This window comes from Aspergillus fumigatus, chromosome 6 (genome assembly GCF_000002655.1).
Source record: "Aspergillus fumigatus Af293 chromosome 6, whole genome shotgun sequence".
In the NCBI taxonomy this organism is placed as follows: Eukaryota; Fungi; Ascomycota; class Eurotiomycetes; order Eurotiales; family Aspergillaceae; genus Aspergillus; species Aspergillus fumigatus.
In genome coordinates, this window is record NC_007199.1 from 3,268,107 (window position 1) to 3,283,548 (window position 15,442).

The 15,442-nt window shown below is 50.0% G+C and overlaps 7 protein-coding genes across 7 annotated transcripts; 4 read left to right on the forward strand and 3 right to left on the reverse strand.

Moving 5' to 3' along the window:
* Positions 1 to 58: 58 nt before the first annotated feature.
* tpsA (glycosyltransferase family 20 protein) lies at positions 59 to 3,003 on the forward strand. Its single transcript, XM_746080.2, has 5 exons — positions 59 to 1,155; positions 1,253 to 1,625; positions 1,687 to 2,057; positions 2,118 to 2,457; positions 2,518 to 3,003. The coding sequence occupies exons 1-5, from the start codon at positions 852 to 854 to the stop codon at positions 2,675 to 2,677; spliced, it is 1,548 nt and encodes a 515-aa protein (XP_751173.1). The 5' UTR covers positions 59 to 851; the 3' UTR covers positions 2,678 to 3,003.
* Positions 3,004 to 3,164: 161 nt separating this feature from the next.
* AFUA_6G12960 (uS17 family ribosomal protein) lies at positions 3,165 to 4,285 on the forward strand. Its single transcript, XM_746081.2, has one exon. It carries the CDS (start codon positions 3,428 to 3,430, stop codon positions 4,088 to 4,090), a length of 663 nt encoding a protein of 220 aa, XP_751174.1. The 5' UTR covers positions 3,165 to 3,427; the 3' UTR covers positions 4,091 to 4,285.
* Positions 4,286 to 4,829: 544 nt separating this feature from the next.
* nudF (WD40 repeat domain-containing protein) lies at positions 4,830 to 6,405 on the reverse strand (the record flags this gene model as incomplete). Its single annotated transcript, XM_746082.1, has 3 exons — positions 4,830 to 6,029; positions 6,114 to 6,279; positions 6,368 to 6,405. 3 exons carry the CDS (start codon positions 6,403 to 6,405, stop codon positions 4,830 to 4,832), a joined length of 1,404 nt encoding a protein of 467 aa, XP_751175.1.
* Positions 6,406 to 7,443: 1,038 nt separating this feature from the next.
* On the forward strand, positions 7,444 to 10,390 carry AFUA_6G12980 (putative spindle pole body component; the record flags this gene model as incomplete). Its single annotated transcript, XM_746083.1, has 4 exons — positions 7,444 to 7,503; positions 7,586 to 7,794; positions 7,870 to 10,297; positions 10,352 to 10,390. The coding sequence occupies 4 exons, from the start codon at positions 7,444 to 7,446 to the stop codon at positions 10,388 to 10,390; spliced, it is 2,736 nt and encodes a 911-aa protein (XP_751176.1).
* Positions 10,391 to 11,008: 618 nt separating this feature from the next.
* On the reverse strand, positions 11,009 to 12,485 carry AFUA_6G12990 (60S ribosomal protein eL8). The gene is made up of 4 exons (XM_746084.2): positions 12,404 to 12,485; positions 12,055 to 12,132; positions 11,489 to 11,998; positions 11,009 to 11,428 (listed from the first exon to the last, which is right to left on the reverse strand). Exons 1-4 carry the CDS (start codon positions 12,404 to 12,406, stop codon positions 11,228 to 11,230), a joined length of 792 nt encoding a protein of 263 aa, XP_751177.2. The 5' UTR covers positions 12,407 to 12,485; the 3' UTR covers positions 11,009 to 11,227.
* Positions 12,486 to 12,635: 150 nt separating this feature from the next.
* Positions 12,636 to 13,512, reverse strand: AFUA_6G13020 (putative AP-3 adaptor complex subunit sigma; the record flags this gene model as incomplete). The annotated part of the gene is made up of 2 exons (XM_746086.2): positions 12,636 to 13,361; positions 13,444 to 13,512. 2 exons carry the CDS (start codon positions 13,510 to 13,512, stop codon positions 12,873 to 12,875), a joined length of 558 nt encoding a protein of 185 aa, XP_751179.1. The 3' UTR covers positions 12,636 to 12,872.
* Positions 13,513 to 13,825: 313 nt separating this feature from the next.
* Positions 13,826 to 14,852, forward strand: AFUA_6G13010 (translation initiation/elongation factor MRX8; the record flags this gene model as incomplete). The annotated part of the gene is made up of 2 exons (XM_746087.2): positions 13,826 to 14,358; positions 14,420 to 14,852. 2 exons carry the CDS (start codon positions 13,826 to 13,828, stop codon positions 14,850 to 14,852), a joined length of 966 nt encoding a protein of 321 aa, XP_751180.2.
* Positions 14,853 to 15,442: the final 590 nt, after the last annotated feature.

A 15,442-nucleotide genomic window follows, 5' to 3' on the forward strand; every position in this document is an offset into this window, starting at 1 on the left:
CACATTGCCACAAGCCAGGTTACATCAATAATGCCCTGTAAGATTACCTCTGGTACGGCGTCTGCAAGTGCCCAAATGGACAGACCTGGAGCACTGCAGTAGTATGGGTTAATTGTTACCTATCACTTATCTTAGTCTAAACTGGTTTTATCCGGTTACCCCTCCATCCCAATCTCACAACCTGTTATTGTTGTTCATAATATCACTACACTATTATCCGTATCAAACCATACACTTGTATTGAACGGGATCAAATCAGTATTCTTATGTTTCTCTCCCTTCCGGTCTCAACAAGCTGGTCCTGATATCATATATTCCATCCGAATCTCGCAGTCGATGAGCTCGCTATTGAAGAGCAGGCCGCTTCCTTGCCCCCCATCTGTCTTTTTGCCCAAATCTGGGTCCGTTGGTCCGCGCGTTTGGCTGTTTGCTGGGCTCTGAGGTCACCCTTCCCCGCCAACCTCCAGCTCGTTTCTTCCTCTTTGTTTAAGACAGCAACGTCAACGAACTCTTCAAGGAGGGAGAGAGCTATTCAGGATCAAAGCTACAACCAGAGGGCTACATTTATACAGCATTGACGACTGATATTGTTGGCCCCCTGCGCTTTTGTCGGCGCCCTTCATTCCCCTCCTGTGGGATTGCTCTAGAGATCGTCCCCACCTTCTCGGCATACTCCAACGCTCCGTTCAACGTCACCGGTCTTGACTTGCCGTTCTTTTCGTTAGCATCGCGTTCTTCTCCTAAAAGGTTTCCGATTGGGATAAACTACAATTACACTCTGTCGCCGGTCCGATCAGATATTTCCGACTGTGCCTGCTCTGATATCCCGCAGCCACATATCCTGATACGCTATGCCGTCACTCGAGAACTCCACCCAAAACGAGGCGAGACTGCTTCTCGTCTCGAATCGGCTTCCCATTACTATAAAGCGCTCGGAGGATGGCAAGTATGACTTCTCTATGTCCTCCGGCGGGCTGGTCAGCGGTCTTAGTGGCCTGTCCAAGTCTACGACCTTCCAATGGTACGGCTGGCCCGGGTTGGAGGTTCCCGAAGAGGAAATCCCAGTTGTCAAACAACGTCTAAAGGACGAATATGGAGCGATCCCAGTGTTCATTGATGATGAACTCGCGGATCGGCACTACAACGGATTCTCCAGTTAGTTCACCGTCTCATGCATTGTTGAAGCAGGCGACTTGTACGCTTTTGCAGTGCGCAATTAGAACGGATTGCTGACAGTGTCTGTGTCGTCTAGATTCTATCCTGTGGCCACTTTTTCATTACCATCCAGGTGAAATTACATTCGACGAATCGGCCTGGGAGGCATACAAGGAAGCGAACCGCCTTTTTGCCAAAGCCGTTGCGAAAGAAGTCCAAGATGGAGACCTGATCTGGGTCCATGACTATCACCTCATGCTTCTTCCTGAAATGCTTCGCGAGGAGATTGGGGATAGCAAGGAAAATGTCAAGATCGGATTTTTCCTCCATACTCCCTTCCCTAGCAGCGAAATCTACAGAATCCTGCCCGTCCGTAACGAGCTGTTGCTTGGTGTGCTCCACTGCGATCTCATTGGGTTCCACACATATGACTATACGAGACATTTTTTGAGCGCATGCTCGCGATTACTGTATGCTTACGGCCGCATTTGACGCTGATTGACACTTGAAGCAGCTAACATATACCTTCAGGGGCTTGGCAACCACTCCTAATGGGATAGAGTTCCAGGGCAAGGTCATCGCGTGTGGTGCTTTCCCAATTGGCATTGACCCCGAGAAGTTTCAGGAAGGTCTCAAAAAGGAAAAGGTCCAGAAACGGATAGCACAGCTCGAGCAGAAATTCCAGGGCGTGAAGCTCATGGTGGGTGTTGATCGTCTCGATTACATCAAGGGAGTTCCTCAGAAGCTGCATGCTCTCGAAGTCTTCCTCAGTGATCATCCGGAATGGGTGGGAAAAGTTGTGTTGGTACAAGTCGCAGTGCCCAGTAGACAAGATGTTGAGGAGTATCAGAATTTGAGGGCGGTCGTGAATGAATTGGTGGGGCGCATCAACGGTAAATTCGGTGGGTGCTCAGCAGCCGTCGTTCTATCTTGGGCATCAATATCTGACCTGGGAACTATAGGAACGGTTGAATTTATGCCCATTCATTTCCTGCACAAGTCAGTCAACTTCGACGAGCTGATTGCTCTGTATGCTGTTTCTGATGCATGCATCGTATCGTCGACCCGAGATGGCATGAACTTGGTGGCATATGAGTATATAGCTTCTCAGCAAAAACGACATGGCGTGCTAGTTCTGTCAGAATTCGCTGGTGCGGCCCAGAGTCTCAACGGCAGTATAATCATCAATCCTTGGAATACGGAAGAGTTAGCCGGTGCTTACCAAGAGGCTGTCACTATGAGTGACGAGCAGAGGGCCCTCAACTTCTCCAAACTGGACAAGTATGTCAATAAATATACAAGGTGAGTTACCAGCTGAAATCCCCGCCGCTTACCGGCGTAACCTGAGCTGACGACATCAAGCGCCTTCTGGGGCCAATCCTTTGTCACCGAGCTGAACAGAATATCTGCGCACTCAGCTGGGAAATTCCAATCGCGAAAGGCCAAGCTCCCTGAAAGTGCTGATGCTGAGAAGCCTATGAATGGTTCTGGAGAGTCGGAGGAATCTCAAACGACACAGTGAATTATCATTCTTTCTTGTTTAGAGAATGCAGAGCTGGGATGGTTTGATGGGATGAGGGAGTTCCCGCTGGTTTGCAAGTTAGGCGCGGACATAATTCTGTCTTTGCTACGCTTTGTGTTCATGATACAGGCTCTTTGGAACGGGAAACAACCAAGAAAATGATCACGAATAGATTTCCTATGCTCGGATAGGCATGACAGGTGGAAGGTTTTGGCGTCTTGTATATTAAGCACTCCCATTAGGTGTTTTTGTTTTTATCTTATGGGCCTCTTCATTCATCAGACACGAATTTCCGATATATGAGTTTGTCCTATTCTATTTCGGTATTAAAATCCTCTGATCTCAACTCGACCCAGCTATACTCTTCTTGTGTAGAGACGAATCTAAGGCAGGTCTTTGTGGATTTCATCTTTGCGATTGAACTTGACAAACAGTGCAAACACCAATAAATTCTTGGGAAACTCCGCCGCCATCAGGTGGATTTCAACTCGGACATCACGACTCCGTATAGTGCGATTCTGTCAATACCTAGTGCGCGATACATTTTTTTTCGCACCTAATTGACTTATAGGGAACTATACTCTGTTTCCTCCCGGTTCCGCAGGCCACGACTTTTCACTCTTCGAACGGCCGCATCTTCGAAGTAGTCAAAACTCTATCTCTTCAGACAGTCGAACGGACAACGCCCTTGTTCAACAACGGAAACACAGCCGTTGAGATCTCGGAGAGGAGATCATTTCTTACACAAAAATGCCCCCCAGCAATATCATAAGGGCAATGCAGCCCCTCCGAGCCTGCATCCCCCGGTCAACAATCACCAACTCCTCAATCCAAGCGTCGTCCCTCCAGTCAACACGGTCAAGCAACTTCGTCAGACGCACCGCTTCAACCACAGCCCCAGTCGCCAAACAACTACAACAGACAGCCCCCGAACTCACACCCTCGTCGACCATCGCACCCCCTTCCCTGCGCAAGTATCCCTACACCCTCAAAATTGGCACCGTCGTCTCCGTCGGCCGCATGGAGCGCACCGTCCGCGTCAGCCACCGCCATACAACCTGGGACCCGTACCTCCGCAAGTCCTACCCCAAGATCACGCACTACCTTGTCGCGGACCCCCGCAATTCTCTCCGTGAGGGCGATGTCATCGAGTTCTCGTCGGGTTTTCCGAAGAGTCGCAATGTGCGGCATGTGGTTGAGCGGATTGTGGCGCCGTTTGGGAGTGCGATTGAGGATCGTCCGCCTGTTATGACGCGCGAGGAGCGGGATGCCCTGCGTTCCGAGAAGAGGGCTGCTAAGTGGCAGAGGCGGGAAGCGAGGAGGTCTCAGAATGGTGAGGCGCAGGGTGTGAAGGAGCATGTTGGACGGATCAGAGCATTGATTTATGAGAGGGTGGGTGACCTTAGTGCGTGAGCTTGAGGGTCTTTGGGGTCTTCGACAACGGGATTTGTATGAGGGATATGAGATTCCCTCCTGTATAGGGTTTCCTAGATAAAGTGTACTATACTCTGGACATTCATGCTAATTCACTGTTTTTTGGACAATTGGCTCGTCGAAATACAAGGCGGAATGGCGAGAGATTCATTCAGGCCTGTCGTCATCTTTCGTTGCTACCTTTACCAGCTGAAACTGGCATGAAGTGATATTGTGCTATTTACCTTCGGACAGTTCACTACTACTGGAAGACTGACTGAAGAGACATAGTAACGTTGTAGGCGCGATGTATCGATTGAAAATGCATTCAACAGTATGGAACAGTCACGGCAGAAAGGTATCTTGAAGCTCAATCAAAAAGAAAGAAAAAAACCGTAAATATGTACGAGGAAAGACGCAGGTTTGAACCAAGGGAGAATCCGTCCATGCAACAACCCCCAAAACTGGCAGGATTAAAGACAATACAGAAGGTAATAAAGGTAGTACAGCTTTCTAGCCCAAGGGAAACCAGACCTTGCTTCCACCTAAAATATATTGGTATCACAGAATGGAAACCAACTCCATGCCTATATTAGTGAGAGTGAGCGAGCCATGTTCAATGAGATGTTATTTCAATTGAACGATGTCGATTAGTTCGCTTCTTCGGCTTCGTATGCATGCATCTTCTGTGCAACTTCGTCCTTATTTAAAGAACAACGGCACTGATCAGTCCACATCGTCAGGTCGCGAAAATTCGCACTTTCTGGTCAACACTGCCGGTGGCAATGACACATCTGATCGAGATCTTGGTGGCCACGTTGGGATCTGGTCTGACTCCATTTGTTGTCGAGGTGGCCGCCGGTGTGCCATTGGTCTCAGCTTCTCCATTGGCTCCCCCATCTTTGATTAATGGTGGCGCCCATCGGAGGCATGTGACAAAATGTCCGTGAGCATCAGAGATGACCCTGACGCATTTGCATTCCTGGGTCAAATCCCAGCAGCGGATAGTCTTGTCGTCTGCAACCGACAGAAGATGTTTACCGCCTGGATGAAAAGCGAGCGCACGTACCCAGTTGTCATGGCCCACAAGCGTTTTGATAAGATTGCCTCGGGAATCCCATAGCCGGATAGTTTTGTCCCGAGACCCAGTGGCGAAAAATTCAGCTGACGAGGAAGCCGGCGGCGGTTTCTTCAAGCCGGAAAGAACCGCAAGATGTGGATAGCTGGCAGCAGGAGCAATAGCAACACATTCAATAACATGTTCGTGCCCGAGGAATGTCGATTTGGTTTCCGCAGATGATAGATCCCACAAGCGAGGAATCCGGTCATCGCCCGCAGCCAAGAGGAACCTTCCGTCGATAGATGGCGCAACGGCTCGTACCCAGTCCACATGTCCTGACAATGTCTTCACACAATATCCGGTCGTTACATCCCATATCCGCAAAGTCTTATCGCGTGATGCGGAAACCAATAGATTCCCCGACATAGGGGAGCCTGCCGCGCCAGATGGGATGAATCTCACTGAGGAGACACTGTGATCATGACCTGGCAAGGTTCTTATATTCTTGTAGTTATCAGATGGATCCCACAACTTGATTGTTAGATCGGATGAACAGGACGCCAGAAGTGTTCCGCCACGGGGTCCACCATAATCGACGTCTAGCACCGCCTTGGTGTGCCCCTTGACAGTCCGTTCTAGTTCCCCGAGCTCCCAATCCCAGATCTTGATCGTTGTATCGTCTGAGCCGGATGCGAGGGAAGAAAACACTGGGTGGAACGCAACACATGTGACAGGGTTTCGGTGGCCCTCGAGTATATGGCGGGCAGGAGATCGAGGTAACCACGATGTAGGGTCCTGATTCTTTCGCAATAGTGAAGTAGGCGTTGCAGAGTCTAGTTCTGACTGGAGTGCCGCGCATCGGGACTCAAGGTCCATGATCTGATCAGCCCAAAGGGGAGACGATGGTCAGTGCTATCCGACGGTCATGACACAAACGAGATTCGCGCAGCCCTAGGAACCAACCTTCTTCTGCAAGCGGACCACACTTGTCCATTTCTTCTCTAATAGCCCCTCATACTTCTTCAGCGTAGCATCGTCAATTGAAACCGAATCGCCTAGTTCCGCTCGCAGAGCAGCGGAACTCTCAGTTAGGTTCACCGAGGCAAGATAGGCGATAATGGATTTGTGTCTATGGAGAACGTTTTAAGCGATGTCAGCGTCACACCCTCTCCTCCTCAGTCTCTTTTCAGTTATTGTAACCAGGAGCAATGACGTACAGCTCCTCTGCCTGCCGCGCCGTGAGTAGCTGGCTCATGATCAACGGCAGTTTCGTGCGCAGTCTCTCCAAGCTGGTCTGGCCCTCTACATGCACTGCTTCACTGCTTTAGCCTCGTCGACCGAGACAGGTAGATTGCTTATCGGTATACCGTGCGACCGTCCGCAGGAGAAGTGAAGTCCTTTTAAGCTGGCTCTTATTGGCAATTGATCAAGGAATTTGTATGTGAATGATAAGTCCTGAGCCGGGCGGTGAGCCAGTTGGATGTCGAGAGGGGGGAGGGTTTCTGTTTTGCGACCGTGGGGATGGGTGAGAGAACGCAGGGGGAGGGGACAACGTGGGAGTCGTATCTGTTGTCAGAATGGACGCATATACTTTAAATTAAGGACGGAAGGTGATTAGTGGTGATAGCGCAGAATCGACCCCAGACGCAAAGAATTAAGAATTGATATCATGCTGATTGACACAACCGTGGGGGGAGACAAATCCTCAGATTGTTTAGTTGCACGACAGCACAGGTTGGGCATGTGTTCCCGCGGGCCTGAATGCCAAGGCAGCCAGCCCACCCAATCTTTGGGTCGCGAAATCACCACAGCGACTTGGTTGTTTACTGTCCGATTCTATCAACCACCATCATCTGCATCAAAGTGGCATGTTCTCCTAGACGTCCATCACACCCGTTTGTCCTCTTATTTTGTCAAAGATACCGAAGAGGAGATTCAAGGATTGACTGAAGGGATTTTATTTTCATCTCTTTAGGTGACATTTGTGCATGTGTTGATACACTCAGGCCTGGCTATACTTGAAAGATTCACAACAGGAGACCTTCCGCGCAAACAACTCCTCTGAGGTACGTCCCTTGTCTTTCCCGTTGCGTGAAGTCAGCAGCAGTTTTGCTGTCTAACCTGAGTTACTCGTCACGGCCATCTTGTATAGATTTTTTGCATGTTGCGCTTCGGCTGTTTACTGTTCCGTTGTGCCATGCCACTTCCGGTGGAATGAAGCTAACTGTACTCGCTTCTCAATTCTAGTGCACCTTCTAGCTAATAACATTACCCGCGCATATAATCTGTGATCATGGCTGAGGGGGAGGAGGACTTTTCTTCACTACCGTTACCTGACCGGTTCTCTCACAAGGTTAACGCCCCTTTACCCGATGTCTTCGGTCAAATCACATCGATGACACGAAAAACGCTGACAATGTTCCGAATGTCTCTAGAATTGGAAAGTGAGAAAGGAAGGTTACGAAGATGCCAAGCAACAGTTTGAAAAGACGCCCGATGAGTCGGATCCAGTTTTTGTACCATTTCTACAAGATCCAGGTCTCTGGAAAGGCGCAGTGTCAGATTCGAATGTAGCTGCTCAACAAGAGGGTCTTGCGTCATATTGCTCTTTTCTCAAATATGGGGGTGTCCAGGCTTGCACACGGTATGTCTACCCTTAGCACTGTGCCTGACATTTCACCCCGATTCGACTTTGGTATAGCTGACAGGGGTTGCGCAGAACTCGCGGATCCACGATTGGTCCTATTGTCGAAAAAGGACTTCCTTCAACCAGACCGGCGGCCAAAGCAAATGCGCTTGAAGCTCTTCTACTCTGTGTCGAATTAGATAAGGCAGATCCGATTATTGAGGAAATCGTTCCCATCTTGTCGCACAAAGTACCAAAGGTGATTGCAGCGGCATTAAGCGGATTGAAAGCCATCTATCACAGCTTCGGCTGCAAGATTGTCGATCCCAAACCGGTCTTGAAAGCCTTACCCAAAGTTTTCGGACACGCAGATAAAAACGTCCGTGTGGAAGCGCAGAATCTCACAGTCGAACTGTATCGGTGGCTGAAAGAGGCTATCAAACCGCTGTTCTGGGGAGAGCTTAAACCTGTTCAGCAGCAGGATCTCGAAAAGCTGTTCGAAAGCGTCAAGCAGGAACCAGCGCCAAAGCAAGAGAGATTGACAAAAGCGCAACAGGACGCGATGGCTGCAGCTAATGCTGCTCCTGAAAGCGGTGATGGCGACGCAGAAGCTGGGGAGGTCTACGCAGATGAAGATGATGGCGAGGTAGATGCATTCGATCTCGCTGAGCCAGTCGACGTCTTCCCCAAAATACCAAAGGACTTTAATGAGCAACTGGCATCATCGAAGTGGAAAGACAGGAAGGAAACGCTGGACGCTCTGTATACTGCACTGAACGTTCCGCGAATCAAGGACGGACCGTTTGACGATATTGTGCGAAGTCTTGCAAAATCCATGAAAGACGCGAATGTCGCAGTCGTGACTGTTGCCGCCAACTGTATCGATCTCCTCGCAAAGGGCCTGCGGGGGGCATTCGCGAAACATCGGTCCACCATCATGCCGCCTATCATGGAACGATTGAAGGAGAAAAAGCAAACCGTCGCAGATGCTCTGGGGCAAGCTTTGGATGCTGTCTTTGCATCTACGAATTTATCGGATTGTCTAGAGGAGATCCTAGAATTTCTCAAACATAAGAACCCACAGGTGAAGCAGGAAACCCTGAAATTCCTGATTCGCTGCCTCCGAACCACGAGAGATGTTCCATCGAAAGCTGAAGTGAAAGCCATTGCCGATGCCGCCACAAAATTGCTGACCGAGTCCACGGAAGTCAACCGTGCAGGAGGAGCTGAGATTTTGGGTACTTTGATGAAAATAATGGGCGAGCGTGCTATGAACCCTTACCTGGACGGACTTGATGATATCAGGAAGACAAAGATCAAAGAATTCTATGAGATCGCCGAGGTAAAAGCGAAAGACAGACCGAAGCCCATCGTTGGGCCGCCAAAGACCGTGCCTGCCGCTGGCAAGAAGGTCGTTGGAGGGAAGAAGCCAGCTCTGGGAATGAAGAAGCCGGCTCCAGCTGCTGCGGCGCCTCCACCAGAGGAGCCTGGACCGACCCTTTCGCCTCCAAAGCCTGCTACAAAGTCGATCCCCTCGAAGTTGGGTGGGGTTCCCAAGCCTGGTGGACTTCCCACCCCAGGCGCTGGACTCAAGCTTCAAAGGAAGCTTGGTGGTCCTGGTGGCCTTGCTTCCCCACAGCGTCGGGTCATATCCCCTCCTTCGGAAGAACAGCCTCCCGCGCCAGCTGCACCGAAATTTGGTCTTGGAAGAGGGCTTGCAGGCCGTCCTATAACGAAACCGTCAGCTGCTCCTGAACCAGCTCCAGCTCCAGCTGCGCCACCCCAAGTGAGCGGGATTTCTGCCATTGAAAGGGCTGAACTCGATGAATTGCGCCTTGAAAGAGAAAGGTTCCTTCGAATGATTGAGGACTTGAAGTCTGAAAGAACTCGACTCAACTCGCAAGTGACGGAGCTTCAAGATCAAAATGCACAACTCATTGAGGATCATACAAGAGATGTTCTAAGTATCAAAGCCAAGGAAACGCAGTTGGTTCGAGCCAGGAGTGATGCAGAAGCGGCTGAGCAGACGGTTCAGAAGCAGCAGAGGGAAATTGATCGTCTAAAGCGTGAGTTGGCCAGAGCTCTCCGGGCCAGCGCTCAGAGTCCTCCCAACGGCTTTTCGGATAATATGAGTTTTCCAGTACCGGAGACGTCGATATATTATGAAACCGGTATCAACGGCTATAATGCCATTCCCAGAACCGGCCTGCACATGGGAAGTCGCTTTGATGGTGGGCGACCTCGGAGCTACGTGGCTGCCAGTCCAAGTGAGGAGAAAGAAAACACCGATCTGGAGTCACCAGGACGCGGTAGCAGAGACGGAGGCCTTGGTCGACGGAAGCTCAGCCCTTCCTTTGGAACTAACTACTCGGGTATGGGCAGTCCGACGAGATCATCCATACCAGGCTCTGGTAGTGCTTCCGGAGAGGAACAACCGATGAGAAGTTCAGAACCCGCGGAAAATTGGAAGAGAGCCGCAGAAGTCACCAGCCAACTCAAGGCCAGAATTGAACAAATGAAGGTACATCCATACTCTCTGTTCACTTGTGGACATGTCTCTGACCGATCTTACTAGGCAAGACAAGGTCTGTCGCGAGGCCCTGCGCAACGCTAACGGCTCCATGAGTGATGCTTGATCTATATCCCATGACATGATTCTCCTTCTTTCTTATGACAGCAAGCTTTTTGACCTTGGTACTGGCCAAAATCCGGCGTTCTATTTTCTCTTTTTCACTTCGGAGGTCGTTCCTCCCCTTGCACTTCTTACGGCCGCTTGTTCAGGGATCAACTGTGCTGCTAGGGAAACAGTCATTTGGTTGCATTTGTCGGGGTCTGCTTTCTTCTACTGCCATGCCTTTGATGTATAAATTTGCAGCATGCTTGCGCGCGGATTGTATTTTACGGATACGGGTCGTTGGACATTAGATATACATGGAAAATAATGGGCTCACGAAGGGTTATAAATCCGAACATCTATGGTTTTTTCTCTTTCATATTTATGATTGACCAGGAAGAAAGCTGTACAGCAAAGAAATGAAGTTTGTACACTACAGCAGGTATGGTACAGTCTAGTAACAACACCAGCTAGCTGAAGCTTTGTTCTACTTTGCAGGCAGACATCAGACGCATGAATGCTCAACGTCAATTATGCTCTACGCATGGTGTGCCAATTGATGTCTGAAAATGCATTCATGGGTATCTGCGACGTGTACATAAAAAAAGAGAACAAGGTGGGCCATCAATATGGATTGGAATTGAGAGGGTGCCGGAGTGCTCCACCCATCTAAGCTAAAATGCCGTCAACAAGTCAATATGAGCCTCAGAACACCAATCCCATTTCCCAAAGTGTTTCAACTTTTGATTACATCCATCCCCAGAGGAGAATAAAAAGAAAAGGACCGCGAAGTCATAATGTCGTCCGGAAAACCCCGTCAATCACATTGATCAGGTTTTAAACTCTGACGGCAGCCTCAGCAGCCTTGCGCTTCTTCTCCATGCGGGCAACGGCCTTGGAGCCCATGATACCACCACCCCAGTGGCGGCGGGACTCCTCGTACTTGTCGGTGTAGCCCTCCTTGATGGTAGAGAGGAGCTTGGAGAACTCAGCCTTGTCCTCGGCGCGAACCTCGGTGAGAGCAAGGACAGCAGCGGTCTGAAAGTGCGACATTAGTGTACGTTACAAGACATGAATAATGGGGATTGTCTATCTTACCTTCTTGTGGACAACGGTACCGAGACGAGCCTTGCCCTTGACAATGGCATAGGGGACACCCATCTTGCGGCAGAGAGCGGGAAGGAAGACAACCAGCTCAATCGGGTCAACGTCGTGGGCGATCAGAACAAGGGAAGCCTTCTTGTTCTCGACGAGGCCGACAACGTGGTTGAGACCGTACTTGACGTGGTAGGGCTTCTTGGAGACATCCTCCTTCTTCTTGCCCTCGGCAACAGCGGTAGCCTCAGCGTGGAGACGCTCCTTCTTCTCGGCCTTGGTCTCAGGGCGGTACTTGTTGAGGAGCTTGAAGGTCTGGGCAGCGGTGTTGCGGTCCAGAGTGTTCTGGAACTGAGCAATGGCAGGGGGGACCTTCAGGCGGAGGTTCAGAATCTTCTTCTGGCGCTGAAGGCGGACATACTCGGGCCACTTGACGAAGCGGGAGAGGTTGCGCTTGGGCTGGACGTCCTGGCCAATACCGAAGTTGCGGGGGCGGCGCTCGATGAGAGGGTTCTGGAGTTTGTTAGCGAAACCAATTCTTTCCAAAAATTTGAGGAATGACTGCATACCTTAGCGGCCTTCTTGCTAGTGCCAGCCTTGCCCTGGGGGTAGGGGAGAGGGGCGGCCTTCTTTCCGGACTTAGGAGGCTGTCATTGAGAAAAGAAGATCAGCGAGTTGTCCACCAATTGCTGTATCTTCTTTGAACTCTAGAGAGAACACGAGAAAGAGTCCAAAGACAACTTCTGTGACTCCAGCCAAATCATCGCCAGTGCACGCATCTCACGAGAGAATTGTGCGACCAACGGAATATGCCACGATCCTCGCGAAATGAGGTAGACAATCTCTTGTCTCACAACATGTCGCAAAATGATCGACAGCTCTACAAGGAGAGGTTCGAATTGGATATCAAGTGCTTACCATTTTGTCGACTGAGTTCCGCAACGGTGCTGGGTGACGGGATTGACAGACAAGGGAAGAAAGAAAAGTTGAAGCTCTTTTTTGATGACCGAGAAGAAAAGCCGCTACTGCGTTTGTGGGTCGCGCTAGTGCGGAAAAAGTGCGGACCGGGCTCTGTTTGCTGGTCTTGGTCACATGCTCTAGGGTTAACCCTTCGAATTTTGGAAACTCGATTGCTGCCTGAATTATGATTCTATCCTAAGGCAACAAGAATAGATAGGTCTGACCTAACAAAGAGCGATCGAGTCTTTCTAGGTATAAAATGGAATATTGTTTCCAATCATATATGTTTGGGAACACCTAGAGTCATCTCATAACCATCATATGTACAGAATGCGAACCCCAAGCCAGACGCCGTATCCGTAGATGCAACCAAATTGCCCGATGCTCTCTGCAGCACTCAAGCAAACAAATACGGGAATCAAGGTATTCAACGCCAAGCACCAAGCCCTGAAAGCCCTCCTCGACCAAGACCGGAGCTGGCTGCTTGAATAGCCTTCTTCTTACCTAGATTGCCTTCCTGTTCTCGCACGCCTGCAACAATCTTGTCGATATTGGTTTCCACTACGACGCCACCGACAATCATCTCACTGAGCACTGCGTGCATTGTCTCGAACCCAAAGATGAGATCCAGCTCGCAAACGTTCTCAAATATCCGATCCAGTGCTTCCACAAAAACTTGTATTAGATCGATGAGCGCAAGTGGTGACTCAGTGGATGTGGATATCATGATAAAGGACAAGGTGGCATAGGTGCGGTAGGTGACTTGCGTAGGAGCATCGGAAGGACCATTTGCTGCGCTTGAACGCGCGCCTTGCGAAAGCAATGGAGGCAGTGGTAGGAAGTTGCAGGCACTCGGCGGACGCTGGGCCACCAGATCGTAGATTTGGGCAATCAGTGACTGTTTCGTTTGCGTATCCTAACCGCGATACAGAGGCTTAGGTCAGTCCATTTCATTTCCGACCGATTTCCCTAGGAACTGCGACGTCCAGGCCACTCACGATCTGGGTATAGAATTTAGTGAGGCGCGGTTGCCCATTATTGTTGAAGACGAGGACGGCGTTGATCATGTTGGGTGCAATTCGAAAGCTATTTTCGCCTTCCTCGGGTATGAGAAACCAGAACAGTGTGAATGGCTACTATTATATTCGCAGAATAGCCGAATCTGTCCGGATTGGTGACCAGCATAGAACTGACGTAGAGTCGGGCTTCTGGACCGAACCCCAGAGCTTGCTTATCGCACTGATGCAGCGGGGCCGTATCAGCGGAGACCCCTTTGCATCTCCGCCCGGATCACTTTCTCATTCAACGGCATCATGTTTGACCCAAGATACTTTTTGGCTAGCTCGATCTCACCTTACAGACAAGAAATCATACATCAAAATGAAGACAAGACTCTACGTCTGTACGGCCTGTATGCGCAGAAATTTCTCAACCGCTCTTACTCTCCGAGATTCACCAACAGCTGTTGCGTCATCGAATCCTCCAAATGCACCCAAACTCCAGCTTCGCGATCTGACGCCGTCAGACCTCTCTTATTACTGGGATACACGAATACCGAATGAATCCCAGCTTTCCTACGCGGATAAGTTCTTCACTCCGTCGCGTCATTCTCCAGTCAAATTATGGTCCGCCAGCAAATTCCGCACAACCCCCCTCTCGTCCCTCGAACCCGAAGTGGCTTTCCTTGGCCGCTCAAACGTCGGAAAAAGCTCGTTACTCAATGCCATCATGGGAAAGGAGATGTGCTGGACGTCATCTAAGCCTGGCAGAACTCGGGAGATGAACGCATTCGGGATTGGAGGGACCAAGGGCGGCGAATCCAAAATTGTCCTTTTGGACATGCCAGGGTATGGAAAGGGAAGCAGGACGGAATGGGGTATTGAGATCTTGAAGTATCTTCAAGGACGGCGCCAGTGAGTCGCTCCTGTTCATTGATGATGGGCAACTGGTACTGACTTTGGCCGCGGCATGTAGGCTTCGTCGGGCATTTATTTTAATAGATAGCCTCCACGGGATCAAAAAGACAGACGAGGACATTCTCATGCTATTTCGAAAGTACGCCATCCCCCACCAGATTATCCTATCGAAAGTCGACAAGGTATTAGCAAAGAGAAAAATGCAGGTTAAGAGCGGCGCATCCGTGGCCAACGTCGCTGCGCTAAGAAGCCTGCTTCAAGATCTCAGGCCAATAGTTCAACCGGACGGTCGTGACGAAGGCCCTGGCGCTTTGGGTGAAATTCTCACATGCAGTGCAGAAACACCTACTGGACCGGGGCAATTCCTAGGCATCAGTGCCATACGATGGGCGATCTTGTCTGCTGCTGGGTTCGATGGCACTGTAGAAGTGAAAGCTGAGTCCATACCGTCCAGCTCGTCCATCCGAGGCGCGTCAGCAGCTCCACCATGATCGATTGGGACGTCGTGTGTTCGCTCAGATGTCAGACCGTCCTTGAGATTATGAGGAACATCAAGCGCTCTCATACCGCATACCCTATATACAAGCCATTGCCCACCCGCCAATGTGCAATTTAGAACTCTCATTTTCTGCGACGCACCCTTCCTACTCATAAGTCCCTGTCAATTGAATTACATGTAAATTGCTTTGCGCAGGATCTTCTCTCAGTTCTTGAGTGTGCCACACAATTAAGAAGTTGACAACTGATGTGCCGCAGAATACAACGGGTGTCACCCTCTCCTTTTCATAATTTAACGGGCTCAGGCTTGTCAGCACATACTTCTGACTCATAATCTGAGGGCGATCCGTCAGGCGATGGTGTACTCAAAAGATTCATTGTTTATAAGGCTACCTCTTCCAGCAAAACAACGCCCTACCGCATGATATAGTACGACTGCACCTTATGAATAAATATGAAAGAATTGAATTCACTTTTCAATGATAGTGAAAAAGAAGTCATAGAAAGTCTATGAACAAGATGTTCGCCTGCTGAAGCATAAATAGAAGCAGGAGAAAACAGTCAAGCGCCGTGTGCATCAATC

Bases quoted from the DNA above. Each gene is read 5' to 3' on its own strand.
- tpsA (XM_746080.2), top strand. From the start codon at position 852: ATGCCGTCACTCGAGAACTCCACCCAAAACGAGGCGAGACTGCTTCTC. The intron at 1,156-1,252 runs GTTAGTTCACCG...TGTGTCGTCTAG, and splicing joins GCACTACAACGGATTCTCCA to ATTCTATCCTGTGGCCACTT. The intron at 1,626-1,686 runs GTATGCTTACGG...ATATACCTTCAG, and splicing joins AGCGCATGCTCGCGATTACT to GGGCTTGGCAACCACTCCTA.
- AFUA_6G12960 (XM_746081.2), top strand. From the start codon at position 3,428: ATGCCCCCCAGCAATATCATAAGGGCAATGCAGCCCCTCCGAGCCTGC.
- AFUA_6G12990 (XM_746084.2), bottom strand. The intron at 11,999-12,054 runs GTATGCAGTCAT...AACAAACTCCAG, and splicing joins CTAGCAAGAAGGCCGCTAAG to AACCCTCTCATCGAGCGCCG. The intron at 11,429-11,488 runs GTAAGATAGACA...TCGCACTTTCAG, and splicing joins GTACCGTTGTCCACAAGAAG to ACCGCTGCTGTCCTTGCTCT.